At 34.3% G+C, this 18,914-nt stretch overlaps 1 protein-coding gene across 2 annotated transcripts in view; it reads right to left on the minus strand.

The window, feature by feature from the left end:
• Window positions 1-18,681, minus strand: part of LOC127877360 (hyaluronan mediated motility receptor-like) — a 73,919-nt gene extending 55,238 nt beyond the window's left edge. For both annotated transcript variants that reach the window (XM_052423111.1, XM_052423110.1), the window contains exons 1-5: window positions 18,536-18,681; window positions 9,570-9,665; window positions 6,247-6,335; window positions 3,682-3,741; window positions 3,063-3,251 (exon numbers count right to left, since the gene is read on the minus strand). In XM_052423111.1, coding sequence (XP_052279071.1) covers window positions 3,063-3,251; window positions 3,682-3,741; window positions 6,247-6,335; window positions 9,570-9,665; window positions 18,536-18,581 — 480 coding nt within the window. In that variant the 5' untranslated portion in view covers window positions 18,582-18,681. The remainder of the gene's footprint in view (window positions 1-3,062; window positions 3,252-3,681; window positions 3,742-6,246; window positions 6,336-9,569; window positions 9,666-18,535) is intronic.
• Window positions 18,682-18,914: the final 233 nt, after the last annotated feature.

An 18,914-nucleotide genomic window follows, 5' to 3' on the forward strand; every position in this document is an offset into this window, starting at 1 on the left:
TATCTTAAACATTTAAAATTTATCTTTTCTGCTCTTACATATCAAGAAAAACAGCGATGTGACAGGCTTTCTTGAAATGCGAATCTCCCGAGATTTCATGGTCATATGACGTTATTTCTATTTTTAGTAACATACTATGTGCTCAAGTGTTTTCAAATTCAGAATTACATTTCCCGGTATTTTAGATTATTCTAGCTTGTTTTGTAAAAAAATTGTAGTGTAAATACAAACTCAAAGTTAATTTTATTTTAAACTACCTGATTCACACTGAAATCAGTCGTATAATCCACCAGACGTAAGTTGTTATTCACAAATAACAGATTTCAGAAAACGAAAGTAATGTTTACAATTTCAGCATAAAATGTCAAGGTCGATCAGAAAGTATCCAAATGAAAACTCGTCACACGACAAAGCGAAAAGGCGTCAAATTTGTGAATTTCAGACTGATGAGAGTGATTTTCATCTATTGTAAGATGCATTTGAAACATTTGAACATTAAAATATTCCCCGATGCAGTAATTTATATTTATTCACCAATATATGTAGAAATGTATCCAAGAAAATGAGCTTTCTTTGATTTATAGCGTGACATAAATATGTTACTACTCTGGTTGACTTTTGATACGGGGTTGGCTTCAGCGTACAGGTCTGTCTATACTATATAAACTGTACGCTGAAGTTTCTTTAGCTATAAAATAATTTGTCATTCTCATCCATATCTTTGTCAACGTTGCCTCTGACTGTCCTCCGGTGTACCAGAAGTTAACTGCTCGGGTGCAGTTTTAAACCGAAGCTAAATAAACCAGACATTTCTCGTTTGCTAACAGTACTGTAAACAACACATGAACCGTAACAAAAATGTCAACTGACGTAAAGCAAAAGATTGTTGAAAATGTATGTCACAAAATATGAAATATATATACTGAAGCTATTTGTTGTGGTTTTAAATAGTTATACCAGACTTTTACTTGCCAGGGGCAATCGGACAACCGTTATTGTTGAGCCCTGTGAACATTTGTACAGACATAAAACAAACTAAATAGATTTTATTTCAAGTTTGATAGCAATAGCTTGGAGGGGAAGTTTGGACCGTCCTTCAAAAATAAAGTTAAGAAGCAAATTCGTTGAATTGATATACCCCGCCAATATGCTTCTGGGCACAAAAGTGTTATATTTGACACAAAAAAAGCATTTTTTTTCAAGATACAAAGGGCCATAACTCTGTTATTATCAGATGGTGTACAATGCCATTTGGCGTGCATCATCCTATTATCCATATATATACTCATACCAAGTTTCAAAGAAATCCGCAAAAGCACTTCCAAGATATGGCTCCAGACGGACGGAAAGACGGACGGACGGACAACCCCAAAACAATATCCCTCCACCTATGGCTGAGGATAATAAATAAACAAGAGCTGTCAGAGGACAGAGCGCTCGACTATTTGAGTGCTCAACAGTATAACGTAAGCCATGGGAAAATTGTTCAAATTCAATCATTTATTTGACGATCTTTCAAATATAAAAAAAGGAAAAAATAAATAAAATAAAATATGGGGGGGGGGGGTAGGGTGGGTTGAGAGGGAGGTATAATGTTGGATGTGGTCATTTATAAGATGATCTTTCAAAATTAAAAAAAGGAAAAAAAAAATGGAGGGGGAGGGGAGGGGGAGGGATTCTGGGTTGGGGCGTGGGGTATTGTTTGGGTGGAATCCATTGTGGTATTCAGGTAAGCAGTGATTTTTTTTGCTTTAATTTGTTACAGCCTGTGCCTTTTGAATTGGGAAAATTAGCGCGATAAACTGTGAAATTGGGAAAAATAGCGCGATAAACAATGAAATTGGGAAAAATTAATCATTATAAATAGGATTATAAGTAACAGAAGTGATATTGTTTTTAAGTGCATGTTCAGGGAGTTTTCTAGAAAAGGAGTCTGGTCAAATTGGGATTTTTTTTAATCAATAAAAGTGGCAAGTTTGGGAATGATTTATGGACAAAAATGACTAAATTCAAGTTATATATTTTGTAAGATGTTTAAAAAATAAAGTTGAGACCTAGATTTATGAAATCATAATTAAGTTATATAAGACTTCTTTCTAAAAAAAAAATAAAAAAAAAATAAAAAAATTTTTTTTTTTTTGGGAAGTTGGGCTTTTTTTGGGAAATTTTGGTCAGATTTTTGGGAAAAAACGTGTATTTTTACGATTGGGAAGCAGCCGAAAATCGGCTGTAAATTTGAGCAAAAAAAATCACTGGGTAAGTGTTGTTTTGTCAAAATTCCAGTCAGAGTTACATAATTTTGCCTGCACAGTCCCCTTATGATAGTTAGTAAGTGTCTCAAGTATGAAAGCAATAGCTTTGATACTTAAAGAATAAAGTGGACTTAAACACAAAACTTAACCAAATTTTCAATTTTCTAAGTATAAAAAGGGCACATAATTCTGTCAAAATGCATGCCAGAGTTATCTAACTTTGCCTGCCCAGTCCCCTCATGATAGTAAGTAAGTGTACCAAGTTTGAATGCAATAGCTTTGATACTTGATGAGAAAAGTGGACCTAAACACAAAACTTAACTGGACGCCGATGCCAAGGTGATGAAAAAAGCTTAAAATTAAAATAATAAAATAGATGAGCTAATAAAACGATTTGAGATCACATTGGGCAACATGGTATAGTTTTAAGGCAAACAAAGCTGACTTTTGATCTGTAAGCAAATAAAATTTTGTCTGAATTAATTTTGGAAACATAATTACATTGTCTGTTCTTAACCATGATACAACAGATCAACAAATACAGATCGCAAGAATGGGAACCAGCTAATTTGTTTTTAGTTTTTGCACGTGTAAACAGAGGTGGCAAATAAAAACAACAAATAGTACTGAAAAGCAGTATAAAAGATTGGGATGGAGTATAAAAGAAAGTGATTTTTCTCCAATTTAGATGAAATCGCTAACTTTCCAAATATAACCTGAACCAGTACCATTCCAAAACAGTGAAGAAAACCACAGAAATGATGAATTCAATCAGCAGTCAATCACTACAAAGAGCCATGCTGTGTGTACCTTAGTCTTAAGCAGCTCTGTAGCCTTCTTGGCCTCATTTAGCTCCTTCTCAGCGCTGACAATACGTGCCTGCAGTGCAGTCTTCTCGAGCTGAGTGTTGTGTAGCCTCCCCTCCAGCTTCCTCAGGCTGTCCTCCTTCAGGGAGAGCTGCCGCTCCTTGTCACTGCGCTCAGTCAACAGCCGCCGGATCTTGTAAAATTTGTACCATTTTTTATGCTTTTCACTCAAAAGAAACTCAAGGGTCCTTAATTACTGGATGCAGTTAAACGCTCTATCAACTAAGCTTAATCAAAGCCCTGCCATCATGATTTGGTTAGATCAACATCAATATTTAACAAAACTTTGATCAAGGGAAGGAAATTTCAAGAATTTCTCAGCCATTAAAATGAGTGATTCAAGCAAGAGTTTAAATTGTATTTTCAATTCAGCCCAGACAATTTTGGAAGCCAGCCTATATAAAACTCAAAATTGAGTAAACCTGGTTTAATTGTCACCTGGATTGCAGACTACTGCTCATTTCAATCCCTGATTTTACTCATGATATAACAAAATTCCTTTTGGCACTAATCAGAGAATAGTCAACTGCAAAGTTGTGTTTGTTTTAAAATAATATAATCACCTCTTTCTCCAAATCTTTGATTTGGCTAGAGTCCGCAGAAGTTGAGGCCTTTCGAGTTGACTGCAAAATACCAGAGATAACACATAAGCAAAAAAGTAAGCTTTCATTAAATCTTAATCAGGAATGTTTGATCAATGAAAATGTAATGTGTAGCATGTAACTGATATGTAAGCTTCGTTTCTTTTAAACATCATCTTATAACACAACTTGATAAATAGTGTTAAATAAACCAGGTGCTCAATAAGGTATCATCTCCAAGCAAAGTTTCCTTAAAATAATGCCCCCCCCCCACCCCACACCTAAAATGTTTCATACAGTACAGTCCACGCATTTTCCTTAATGTCCCTGGCTTCTCCGCAGACACGTCCACGGAGGGAGATTAAGAACATCCCGCGATACGGAGTTTGCATGATTTGTATTGGGCAACGCGGAGGAAACTCCGTGTTTAACAAGATAACAATCAATTTAACTTTGTTTAACTTCCTGATTTTCCAATAAAATTACATTCATTACAAGTACGTATATATATATATATATATATATATAAAATAATTAGGGCTGCAACAATATACCGGTATATCGGTATATATCGCAAAACGCAATCCGCATATTGTATTGCGATATGATTTTCATCATACCGGTACGAAAATTTTACAAAAATTCACTCACATTTCGTCTAGAAAAGCCATTCGAAATAATGATAAAAAGGTAAACAAAACAAAGCAGCGTAAATTATTTTTTACGTAAAAATAGCATTCTAAAAAGTGTATTATACGGAGAAGCGTTGTTACATCCATGGGAGCATTCATTCGATGCTTTTGAACAGATTATCGTTGAATTAATTGCGCACAGCTGTAAATGTTTCGTTCGATTCTGATTTGAGCATTATTTGTAATCCGAATTTCGGAAACACGCTTCCAAATTTGAATGCTAACGCGACAATAAAAAATTATAGCGTCAAATAAAAAGTGCTTTATCCTTTGTCTCAATAAAAAGCGCGCGAAAATTATACAGACATGTAGAACGTCGCATGGAAAGTATGGGTATATTTTGTGTTGTATAAAAACGGGAACATCACGTCAGCTGAATTACGCATGTTCAGTGGGAAAAACGCCCCGGTTGGACGTTATTTCATCACATCTTTAAATAGTAACAATTTCAAAAATGTATTTGATACTTAAGAAAATTTGCAAATGTTTGTGTTTCTTATTATTCTTGAGCACATTTAAAGTAAATATTTACCAGAATTTGATTTAAAATTGGAATTTATGGGATTATCGGGTAATTGGCAAGTTATAATTTTGGTACAAGTTAGCAATATATTGCGATATATTGCAATACGGGTTTTTGAACTGACAATATATTGCAATACGGTTTTTGGCGTATTGTTGCAGCACTAAAAATAATGTCATTCAAAACAATGCATTACCGGTAATATTCATTGACCAGTCGCCAAATACGAGATCGCTCTGCCCACTAAGTTGTGTTTTCATAAAACGCTTTATCCATTACTCCGACAGTCTTTGTTTGTCGGACCATGTGACCGCAATAAACGAAATCTTATTGATTATTTCGTGAGTTTGACAGCTGGAGAGTGGTCAATTATGGACCAAATTGGCAGAGTGACATAAACACGTGTTAATCCCTTTTGTCAAAACACCACAGACAGCAGTCTACACAATAGGTCAGTAGACAAGCTTTGCGTGTTTTCATAACGCCAAACACTTAATCCAGTTCCGTCCAGATGTTCTCTTTAATCAGTATACAGTACAATAACTGTTTCAATAATTACTCTACTTAAATACCGTAACGATAAAGATACAGCGTGTTTGAATTGAAATTAATTTGGAGGAAATATCAAATTATTCGCGATATAATTGTGTTAAAAAATTCCAAAGAAACTTTTAACCGAAATCAACAGAATTCAGTGTTCTCTGCCCTACAAAGTTTGTATCAAAAAATCAATACACGCACGCTTTCCACGCATAAACCTTGAACTTGTTCATTGCAGCATAATTTTCGCGTACTTTTGTTGAGAAGTATACATGATGACTGTATATTGGAAGCATTTGTAAATGTCGTGTTAACATTAAAAATCGAAAGCGTGTTTCGAATTATTCTCATTTGGAAATTTAACGGAGCATTTATTCTTGTGTTATATGTGTTAAGAATTAAATATTAATTTGTCAAAACGCTTTACATGTCGTATATTCATTCATATTGTAGACGTACCTGTGAATAAAAACATATATTAATTTTTTATACTATTATCTTTATTTTTATAAGCCACAGTATTTAAACAATATTTAATTACGCTGTTTTTATTTTTTGGCATGCACTGTAGCACACTGCTACCGCGGTGTTGCGCGGCGTTGTCCTGAGGAAATTGTCTGCATTAGGCTTAAGTAATAAGAACGCCGAGCGTTTTAGCGGGTACACCTTGCCTTCCCCGCCGCCGAATCATTCTCTAGCAGACAAATGCCCCCGCGGAGGGAGCGCGTTTTTTGGGGGAAAATGCATGGAATGTACTGTATGTCCCCTGACTAAATCTGGGGTCAGCCTTACCGATCCTCCTAGATTAAGGGCCTTCTTGGCAGGAGTACTAGCACTCACTGTGCTAACATTTTCTGGGTCAGCAAATGTCCTCTGATCGACTGAAAACATATAAAAGGTTGATACAGAAAATGCAATACTTTTTAGATACGTGTATAATCAATTATTCTCTGTTGAAATAATTGTTAGTATGGTAAACGTCATGTTAATTTCCAGAGCTCTAGCTAGGATTTCAAAACAGGGACTCCTACCTTGGAAAAAGTAGGAGTCCAAAAGGAAAAAGTAGGAGTCCAAAAGGAAAAGTAGGAGTCCAGTTGCATTTTGCACACATCTTCACATTTTCAGCAAAATATACATAATCTTCTTATTGGTTTTATTATTAAAAACCCACATTACACTAGTCCTTACTTGAATGTCAAGTTTTAATCAGTGGTCATGATACAATTAACATAACACATTTTTTATCAAATGCCAAATTCGACAATCGGCAGAAAGGTGTAATATTAGCCTCATAGAACTAATTATTTAATTACCACTCTTTACTTCAAATATGGTAAATATTCGGTAGAAAGATAAAATGTGGTCAGCTTAGAAATATTTATTTAGGGGTATCGTCACGTTGTTGTTTTTTCATTTGCTAAGCTCTTTATACAATTTAGCATCTGGTTGCTACATTGTAGGCAGACGACGATATTAACTGTGTATTCAATGTATACAGTGTCTGCGCATGAATCATGAATGACCCAATATTATCCGATAGCTCCACCCATTCTCACATTTCATTTGACAAGGTCATTTCATGTGTAAGCGAGCTTGATATTGATTGGCCCAGCTAGCATGCGGGCTTCTTTAACAAAAGGTCACGCGTGGTCGCTTACTATGGTGCAGACCGGGTTTCGCTTTTTGTTTGAATGCTTATGCTGACAATAAAACCGAATTGAAAACCAGTCCGGTTTGAATGGCGGACAATTACGGCACATTTCAGCTTCTTGATATGACGCTATTTTCGATATATTTATTGCAAAAAAACGTGCGTATCGGGGACTCTTGATTGGTTTGGAACATGCGTCCTTTTTCAAATTTATGCGTACAAATACGCATAATGAAGCATTTCGGAGAGCCCTGATTTCTCAGTGACTTCATTTTCATTTTGAAAAGTACAGAGGTCCCGATAAGATGATATGAGGAGAATCTGCTCAAAGTACACATGAAAGAAACAATCAGGGTAAATAGCAACATGTATGCCAAGGCTATACAAAAGCTGTACCACCATTTCTTTGATATGAAGTAAATCCAGTGTGGGCCGTTAGGGGTGGATTAACTGGATGTGGTAGGACAGCCGGGGCCTCTCCATACGTTTTTTTAACATTTATTTTTAACGTTATTTGGTGAGTTGACTATTCAAGAAAAAAACAAGCTTTTCCTATTTTCTTTCATTGTTATGCCTAAATTCATACTTCCAAAAAAAAAAAAAATCTCTTCAAAATGCAGTGATTGATAATTACACGTGTACGATGAACAGGAAGGATAGGACGTCATCGAACTAGATTGGGAAATCTTCAATTTTATGTTAACTTCTGTGATAAAAGCATTTGAAATGCATACATATCCAGTGCATATTTTTCAGAAGTACTACGCTAGACAGGAACCTGAATCAAAATGATGCCAAAACTGATCAGTTTCTCGAGTAACAAGGATATCAGTAAAACTGATGGATGCTCCCCGATAATGCTTTGTCAATATATGGTTTAACTGTGTGGAAACAAGAATTGCACTATATGTACAGTTAATGTAAAATTTCAAGGGTCACAAGTCTGTGAAAAATCATCTTAGTAGACACCGCTGATAATATGCACATGTCCTCTTGGTAGTGAAGCTTCACATAAATATTTATTGAATTACGGTCATTAGTTGCTGAGAAATAGCCCGGACAAGAATTGCACTACATGTACAGTTAATGGAAAATTTCAAAGGGCCATAACTCTGTGAAAAATCATCCGACCAGAACCAGCTGATAATATTCACATTTCCTCTCAGTAGTAAAGCATACCATAAATTTTAATTTAATTCCGGTCATTAATTGCTGAGAAATAGCCAGGACAAAAATTGTGCACAGACGGACGAAGCGGCAACTATATGCCCCCCCCCAAATTTTTGGGGGAGCATAAAAATGGTCAAATTTAAATGCATCAAAAGGTGAGGTTCTGTATCAATTCTTCTTACAGTATCAAGATTAAATCTAAAAAGTTAAATAAAAAGATCACTGACCTGTTTAATTATATTAAGTATTAATTGAATTGACATGGTAGCAGAGCGTCAGAATATGAAGGGTCAAGGGCGCAACTATAAAAACAAACATAACATATTTGCATGAAGAAAGCATAATAGGCTCTCTAGCCCGTGTTGGACATAAAGTACATAACATGCCAACTCACCACACCACTCAATACCAGGGCCCTCACACTACTTTGGGGGAAGGGGTCCCCAGCCCTTAGGAGGGGGAATTTTCGCGGCGTTTCCCTTTTTGGGTGATTTTTTTACTTACTCTCTCAATATTTCATTTGTACATGTTCGCACTATATTCATCGCATTTTTTCATTATTTAGTATGTTTGAAACGATTAAATTGAAATAGAATTGAGATATAATAATCATGAGACACATCTTTCTATTAAAAAAAAAAAAAATTAAAAAAAAATTAAAAAAAATTTAGGGGGAATTTTTCCCCAAAAAAGGGGAAAAAAGTATACTTTTTAGGTGGGGGACTGCCGCCGAAATTCGGCGGCAGATTTGATAGATTGAGGGCCCTGAATACTGTCAAGGGCCATTTAACAACATGAATCCAGTTGTGAGGAAATTAAACACAGCAAGAATTCCCTCGCTTTCCAAATAACTGATAAAGTTCTCATTAAACAGAGTAGTCTATAATGTTATATCTATGTTGAAAAACAAGCAAAAACATGCATACACTGAATAGTCTGTATACAGGGTTGGTAAAGAATCAACAGGCCAGGTTATATATGGGCTGTGCTCTTCGAAAAGGGGTTTAATGCATGTGTGTAGTGTCTACCCAGAGTAGCCTGTGCAGTCTGCACAGGCTAAACACGGGCAACACTTTCTGCCTAAACTGGATTTTTGCTAGGAAAAGACTTCCTGTTCACGAAAAATACCATAAAAGCAGAAAATGTCATCTATGATTAGACGGTGCGGACTGCACAGGCTAATCTGGGACGACACTTTACCCACATGCATTAAACCCCTTTTTCACGGAGCATGGCTCATATCATCTCTGATGGCATAGAATCTTTTTGATAACCAAGTCCCATGACTGCTAACCTTTTGGTGCTTTGAATCTCTCCGTCTTGTCCACAACTCCCCCAGCAGCTTTGTCTTTTAATTTGGGGTCATAGGTTCCAGGAGGTGGAGCACAGCCTGAATAGTAAAATAACGTCTTACAATTTAAAAAGTCAATATCTGAAGAGAAAATAATCACAATTTTCATAGTAGTATTTTTAGCTCCTTGTCAGGAATGAGGCCCTTTTGATAAGAAAAAATTGCACCATTTTGACTAAAATTGGGAAATTGGTGTTTTCAATTCTTTAAAGCAAAACACTGTTCCAAATTGTGAAAAAAATTTGATTTTCATTTTTGCATATTTTTTAAATTTCTAAAATTTGAGTCTCAAACTACTCAAATTTATAAAAACAACAAAAAGCAGCCAATCTCTAAGGTGGAAAAAAGCAAGTGTTTGTACTTCCTTAACAAGATATATATCAGTCTGTGTCAAAAAACAACAAATAATTAAGCAAGCCTTTCCAAACATTTTTTTTCATGGGCCCAGTGGCAAAGCCCATAGTTGAGATAATCCCTCTACAATGTTTATGTTGTATTTATATGTTTCTTGCTCATAATCCTGATTCCATTAAAAAAGGATGTTACGGTTTTAGAACTGTATTTAATTTGGATTTTGCATTCTTTCTTTGCATACTTTCATTTACAGCAATTTTGCATGCAAAATCAAAGTATAGTCAAAATGGGTAATCTTGCAAGCAGGGTTATCTCGTGGTATTCCATTATTTTCACATGTATTTAGCAGGGTTATCTCGTGGTATTCCATTATTTTCACATGTATTTAGCAGGGTTATCTCGTGGTATTCCAGTATTTTCACATGTATTTAGCAGGGTTATCTCGTGGTATTCCATTATTTTCACATGTTTTTTGTTGATAAACAAACCTGTGCGACTTACTTATTAAATCTGCAAAATAACATCTCCCGCTGCCAATATGACACCAGGGGTGTGATTTAAGAAGCACCTCAGGGGAGGAAATTTCCCTTCTCCCGTTTACAGTTCAAATAAAACTCTTAATTTATACATAGATCAAGCAGTTTATAACTATTTGTTAAATAATTTTGTCATTGAAAGGGAGGAAATCAGCTGAAAGGAGTAAAAATTCCCCCCCCCCAGAATATCAATGGATTCTTGGTAATTAAATGTTTTAAACACAGACCCTAGCAAAATATGAAATTTAAGAGTGTTATTTAATGTTTTACAGAAAAAATCAGACAATACTTGAAAATAACTGACATTTATTTTATTTTTTGTTTAAATTTAATCATTATATTAATTATAATACAAACTTAATTGATAGCTGCTTTTGATGGTGTGTCAGGTCTTTGTTTATTCATCTTTAAAGGCGTTGTTTGTGTTGCTTTCGCAGTAACAATTGTAGGATGTTCATCATAAAAAGGCAATTCTAATTTTATATTATATTTTATTGTGAATATTTCAATATGACTTTGAATTACATACTGAATAGTGTTAGCAAAGAATATTTTTTGATAAAAGTTTATTGTAATTGCAGTTTAAAAACTTGTCTGTTGCTAGGTTGCTTGGTTTGGATTAAATATAAACCGTAATAAATCAGTTTGTTTTTTTCTCTCATAATTTCTTATCAGTTTAGGGATGTTATTGATAAGCACACATATTATTTTTGACACTTTCAATATTTATGGTGACACAGACCATAACTGAAGTTAGTTATCTATTAGAAGTGGAAATGTTTTTGTCCTTTTTAATGCTATTGTGCTTATTCCATGGTAGAAAGTTGAAAATCTCTGAAGACTGGAAATTTTTGCCGAGGATCGAAGGGGCCCCCAGTGGGTACACAGCAAAGCCCTGGTGGTGGTGGGGGGGGGCATGGGGGGCAAAGCCCCATGAAGCTCCAGAAATTTAGCCAATTAGAAACCATTTAAAATATTTAACAACCATTGGGGATCAGTAAGAAAATGGATATTTATTATTATGAATATTACGCTACACAATTATTTCATTATATATTGATATTCCAGTTGAAACTGTATAATAAGGCTTAACTTTTGAGTTAGGGAGGTTTCGGTGAATGACAAGTTCGGTAAATTGGATTTAAGTAGTAAATGCTGTGGAGGTTTCGGTAAATTGGTATAAATAGGGATTATCACACCTTTAGTCGATAAGTGTGTACATTAATTGAGTTGTTTGGCACTAATTAAATTATTTGATTAAAATGTACGGAGTTGATGTTATCAATTTAGAGATGTTTGCAAAGTGTTAATATTAAATATCCAGGCTTGCAACCTATTAATATTCTAATAAAGGGAGGTAATTTATATATTTATATAACAGTTTATTTTTAAGTCAGGATTTTTTTTGTTTTTAATACAATGTTTTTATACAATTAGTTGGAAAAACCTTAATTAAAGAGTATTTATAGATAAAAAAATAAATAATTGTATCCAATATATTTGTTTCTTATATGAATGCATTTTTCGCTTCTTTTTCCTACAAGCAGGTCAGCAGATAAGGTAGTGGTGAAGACCTGTAAATAAATTATGAAAGAAAAAAAAAAGACCTGTAAATAAACTCTGACATTCACACACACTTTTTAATACAAAAGTTTACATTGATATGCCTTAATAATTTGTTAAATATTGAGAGTGGGGTATATTATCAAGTTGATTTTTCTTAAAATAATGTAAATATGTATGTTTAAATCGTGAACATGCTTTAACACTGGTGTCCGATTTTTTACGAACACGACCAGTAACTTTAAAACTGTGAAAAACAAACATTTTCCTCTTTTAATCATGTTTACAAAAAATTAACTGGTGGTGACATCAAAGGATGTTTATTTGTGGTATAAATAAAACAATTATGTAATAGGGTAATTCTAAAATAATCACGGTCATTTCCAAATAAAAAATCAAAGGGAGGATGAATAGAAGGTTTTCACGGGTTATCCAGTAATTAAGGTAAGTGTTGTTGCTCAATCGTTAAAGTGTGTTTATATGCAGGTGTTTTTTTCTGTATCATACAATCATGGCTGAACATCCTTGTATTTTCTGCAATATTGATGTCACTTCTCGTGCGCACGCTATTGCATGTGATGCATGTGGAAGATGGAGTCACCGTAGACACACTGGTAAGTCTGAGCATTTTTTTGTGATAACAGAGATACATAAAAATTGTGATTTTGCATTTATTTTGTGGTCGCCTGTAATGTCCTTTTTATTTAAAACCGATTATAAGTAATGCCAATGATTATTTTAATTAACATTAATTAAGATATAATAGCTGTTAATATTAAATCATATTATGTTATAACTTTGCTTTATTTATTTTCAGGCAAAACATGAAATCATTTATTTTGGCCGTAAATCCCATTGTTCCAATACAGTAGCCAGGTGCCTGTGTATTTAGCTGATAAGATAGGGATCACCACAGCAGGTTGCTAATACACAGTGTATTCATTCGGGTCTGCTGGCGTTATGTTAGATGTCATTTTTATCAGTTTTTAATTATGTGTAATTTAGTTCGCATCTCTTCGCTTAACTCAACGTTCAATGGCACGCGCACTTAACAATATTATAAAACATAACCCTAACGCGTATCATTATATAACTTTTTATAAATAACGTACACGTATAATATGTTATATATTGATTTTTCTTGTGTTTTTTTTTTCAACCAGAAAGAAATAATAAAACATTTTTATATATAAAGCGCACTCGGGATATGACCTTCAGGGGTGTGATTGAGGCGAAGTCAGAGGGGAGGAAAATTCTGTCGACTGATTTTGACTACGCGAATCGAGGGAATAACGCAATGACAAACCTTAAAACAGACATTTAAATAAAACATACATTAAAATAAACAATTTCTTGAACTTCATAACACTATTTCTTAATGAAAACCTGTTTAACTTCACATTTCACATACATGTACTGAGGATGCAAAGTAAACAATATTTACTGTGATCAAAAACAGCAGTTGTTCAATGTATTCACAGTAAATGGACTTATTTAATTAAATATCAAATGGGGAAAACATTAATAAATATAAACAAACACACTTGAGTGTTCTTGTTGAGTTAATGATGTATTAAACTGAGTAAAATTAATATATTTTAATGTGTTTACCTTTTAAAATCTTGCATTTCACATCTACAGTTCAATGCTATTTCAGTTAACTGAACAGTGTGACAAACATAATAAAGCAGAATATGCATATGAATCTGATTACACACAGATCCACTAACATATAAATCAAATCATGTTTGTCTATTTCCATTTTCAAACGATACTCTTCTAAATTGTTTTACTTCGCAAGTAGAGTGAACTCCAATTTGCAAACACTGGTTTCCGAGACACAAATTCACTGCGCACATTTGTAAAAAAATATGTGTTGCTTGTATCTAAAACGCAGTCTTCATCGATGACAGACACATTTCATTTATCCTATCTAACTATATGATGACAGTAGCTAATTCGATTGATATTTGTCATTTGGATAAACTTAATTTTCGCTTTGCAACTGCGCCATTTGCAGACAAATCAGAAAAGAAATACTGAACGCATTTAAAAAGAACGATTTTAATTGGTAGATTGGAAAACAATAGCCAATGACATCGCGCGTTTCAATTTGCTTAGGCAGAATCTACCAGTAAACTATGCGGAGTGATTTCGCGAGCCGCGGATATTTCGGGCCGCACATCAAAGACGTCCGCGGAATCGGATGTAACCCCCCTCTCCCACCCCCATTTTTTTTACGAATTTACGCGAATCTCAGAAATGACCTCCGAGACAACCCGATCCGCGGAAATCCGCAGAAAAATCACACCCCTGACCTTTAATTTGAAGCAATCCACAATTTTTATAGCGTATTCTGCGCTCGGCCGCAGATGGTGTATTGTAATATGTAATATGAAATTCAACATTTGGCTCTTACAAGAGGTGACCTCCACGTGGCAAGAGCTGGGCTTGAGTGCTTTTCGGTGGTCTAAAATACTATTGCGCATTATATTTAAACGGAAATCATTTTTAATAAATCATGTCTACAATATTTTACAAGAACCTTTTTTATAGCATTAAACTTAATTGAAGATCTTATATGGATTCCGTCGAAAATCATCATTTATTATTACTATTAAGTTATTTAAATAAAAGCACCAATTATTAAAAGTTGAGTTATTTAAATCGTAAATTTACTTTCAAAAGAGTTACATTTTTAATTCAATCTATATTTTTTTGGTTTGGTACCTACAATTTCCTGTAAGAATTTGTTTTAAAAAGTTCAGAGGTAGCTCAATCATGCCCCTTTATTCTTTACCATATGCATAGCATTAATTACTCAACTCAAACTTAATCCACAGTTTGCAAATATATGCACCTGATGTTATTGTAAGCCAATAATGACACCGCCAATAATAGGTGCCATTAACACCTCATTGTAGGTATACCACCTCTATACAAACCAATTTACCGAAACCTCTACGGCATTTACTATATAAATCCAATGTACCGAACTTGTCATTTACCGAAACCTCCAGCACCCTCAACTTTTTAGTGCAATATAATTCAATTGACTGTGACTGTTGAAAAGAAAATACCTTCATGATGTACAGAACATGCCAAGTGAGTGACATTTTCAATTTTGTTCAAAAGAAACAAACTTAAACATGTAAACAGTGTTTATGTAAACTTTTGTTGGTATTGTGTTTATTTTTAATAACCAATATTAATTTTCAGGGTTTTTTTTTAGAAAAAGGGGAAGACGCTGGACGCTGGGTAAAAGGGGAAAATCGAGCGCGAAAGAGACATATTTGGGGAAAAAATAAAAACTGTTCATTTCAATGTCTATAACTCACCTACAGACTTCAGTAGTTTTTTATTTTAGAAAAAGAGGCATGTCTCTGACCTTTTTGTTCTTAAACACATGAACAAGTATGATATTAAAGTCAAAGTCCTAAATAAAGTTGCAGGGGTAGATCTTATAATGGGAAATGTTTTCAACTGGGGCCGGGGAACGATGTCAATATTGTGATTTCAATTTCATGATGAATGGGTTAACGATCTAGATCTGCTACAGTATTGGAAGGGAAAGGTGCGGCAGCTGCCGATTGTCTACTTTCACTTTCACAATAATCCGACAGTATTAATCGATGTTGATTACATGTACCCCCGAATCCTGCTTGGTTTCAACGGTTTTTGATGATTCATTCTTAAAAAATGCGTCAACGCAATTAATATTTTCCGAGTCCGAACGTTTTATTTTGTTCGTGTATGAACGCCAATTGTGAGACTTTTTCTGTTTTAACGTTTATATTTTGGCTTTCACATAACCCGGATGAAAATTCGACTGGTTTCCAGTAATTAATTGACGAAACACCCTTCTCGCGCAAGACCGGAATCCAGTAAAATAGTCACATGATTAATACGATTAGTTGCCCGGTTTCCATGACGTAATTTCAGAGCTATATATAGAATCACTGGGATTCCCAGATTTGAGTGTTCGTCGGGAGAGAGAGAGAGCGAGATCGTTGTACGTGGTACAAATTGGATAAGTGTCGACTTCACAAAAGAAAAAAAACATTTCTTTGAGGGTAAAATATTATATTTTGGTGAAAAGTTATATTTTTGGAGGGGAAATGGTATTTTTAGGGGAAAAATTCTGGTAGGGGAAGACGCCGAATATCGGCGTCACTTTCTTAGTAACAAAAACCCCTGATTTTATACGGACAAAAGCAAAGCATAGTGGCGTGCATTGACAGACCGCTTTTTCCCATACAATAACAATATTTATTTGTCTCAATTTTTCTGCCAATATCATATATTATTTCTGTTTGCATTTTTATGAAAAATAATTAATAGAGGCCTTACACCATCGAAAATACCACGACACCATGATATATCATGGAAGAACCATCTGTGGAACCTCTTAATTTTTGACACGTCAAATATAGTGACGATTAAGATTGAAAATGGTGAAACATATTAATAGGAACTCTTTTTGATAATCAACTTGTTTCTACATGGCTGGCAATTTTAATTGTTATTTTAATCCTCTTTTGATAACAGTTTTTTTGCAAGTTTCCAGCACCACCATATCATGTAAAACTTAGTCTTTCAATGCCGCCCAAACAACGAGTACCTGCTTTCGAACCCTTCAGTGTACACCATTAAAAATTAATTCGCCCCATGATTTGACCATGGTCACGTAACTTAGTACAGCAGCCAATTTGTGTAAATTGTCAAGCAAAGTTGAGAACGAAAATAAGACCATGTTTTTATAAGTTTTTTTTAATGAAAATCATTACATGTGTAAAAAGCATTATGGAGTACTATGATTTTTACGTGTTTTATGAATAATCTACTTAGTCTGCAGGTTTTTGACACATTTTCGTTGATTTGCCTCTACATGCGTGTCTGCGTAAACAAATTACAGTCATTTTACCATTACCAGATCAGTAGCGAAATAAAGTTGTTCTGGTGAAAAGCAATAAATGTTTTGAGACTTAAGTTATACCAGTTTGATTAAATATTACTTTTGCTTTCTGATTCAGCACATAGTCTCCTTTTTAAACGCAGGCAAACTGTTTTTGTGATAACCCTTTTTCGCGGCATAATTTATGCATTAACGGATCAGTTGTAGCCATAACGGATCACGTGTTCGAAACCATTCAAGAGGGCATCTAACACGCTATTTGAACTGTCGAAACATGAACTGTGTTGTTTACAATGACCAAGTAATATTGCCAGTTATAAATTATATTCAATTTGTTGTTATTAATTGTTTTCTATATGTGATCTAGTATCTACACTTTACGGATGGTAGTTTTGTGTGAATTATCTGTTGAACATCCTAAATAGATCGAAAAGATATGGGCATCTTATAAACCATGTAAATCGTTTGAATCATATCTAATCATCGATATTTAAGATGGAACATGAATAAAACATTAAGATTACTTATTGTAAGAATCAACCAGATTTGCATATATTTAAATATAATATATTATCAATACGCATATATTATCACGCTTGATCCGTTATTGCCCTAATTCTTCTTTTCATTGAAGGTGTTGCAAAATTAAAAACACAAATCAAAACTGAACTAGACTTTTGCAGGCAGAAAGACTACTAAATGGCCTTTAAATTAATGCGTAAACTTCTTACTTTCCAACAGAGTTTTAGCATGTTGTTGTGAAATATGTTGAACCTCCATTTGGAAACGAGGCGGAAGTCAACAAAGTCGTATATACATGTAAGCAAAACATACCGAAATGTTTGACATATAGGAGCTCTGATTACGACTCAATCAATGCGTTTTAAAGAACAGGCCTTGAAGATGCTGTGTGCAAAATGTCATCTAAAAATGTCAACTTGTTATCGCGATACGCAGTCTTGAACATCAAAGTGATCCGCTATGGGTAATGATCCGGTAATGGTTACTTGACTGTACTTGTACACAAAACACGGTGACGAAGTGCGTATGAAATATAAACAAATGAAGGGTTTGAAAAGAGGTGAGGTTCGAGAAGAGGTAATTTAACGATACGAGAAAGTTCCTGAAATACAATTTTTTTTTTCCAAATTGTTCCCCAACTTTGGGGAAAGGTCGACAGCCTTTTTTCGGGGAAAAAAAGACGCAGTATTCCGGCTTTAGGGAATGAAAAATACTGTGGTAGATTGGAAATTTAGAGAAAAGTGCACGATTTTAAAGAAATTTATGTAGGGCAAGGGGGTTTTTGGTTAAGGGGAAGAAAAAGAGGCCCCTTGCGAAGGTTTGTCTGGCCCTGCATTGAATTAACAAATCAATTTACAACCAGATATCTTGAGAAAAAAACACGAAATTGTTCATGTGTTTTACATACATGAATTCATGTTGATATAAACATCGCGAAAATACAATCCAGTTAAGTGAATAGTGACAAGTCTAAAATTAATGGAAAGCAACAAATCTTCGTACAGATTGTTTATTGTTACCATTATTTTCATTGAATCGCTTGATATTCGCTCTTGGAAAAGACATGTTGAAGAACAGCAGATCAATGTCAATTTACATAAATAACATTGCAATTCCAAACCACCCGCCAACTATTTAAAAACAAATTGGAACAGGCCAATCAAGGACACTTCCGGTATTATTTACCCATGAAAGCAGTTGTTGTCGACTAATGTACTGTTGTCGATAAATACAAGTGTATGAATCTTTAAAAGCATTTTTAGGAGAATAATTATTGTTTTTCATGAAACAAAGTACTAATATGATTATAGGTGCTACCTTATTTACGGGCAAAAGCTTTTTAAGTTTTTTTGATAACCGTGTATTTTTAATAATATATTGACATGGTTGTGTTCAAAA

The sequence above is a fragment of the Dreissena polymorpha genome, chromosome 4 (assembly GCF_020536995.1).
Source record: "Dreissena polymorpha isolate Duluth1 chromosome 4, UMN_Dpol_1.0, whole genome shotgun sequence".
Taxonomy (NCBI): domain Eukaryota; kingdom Metazoa; phylum Mollusca; class Bivalvia; order Myida; family Dreissenidae; genus Dreissena; species Dreissena polymorpha.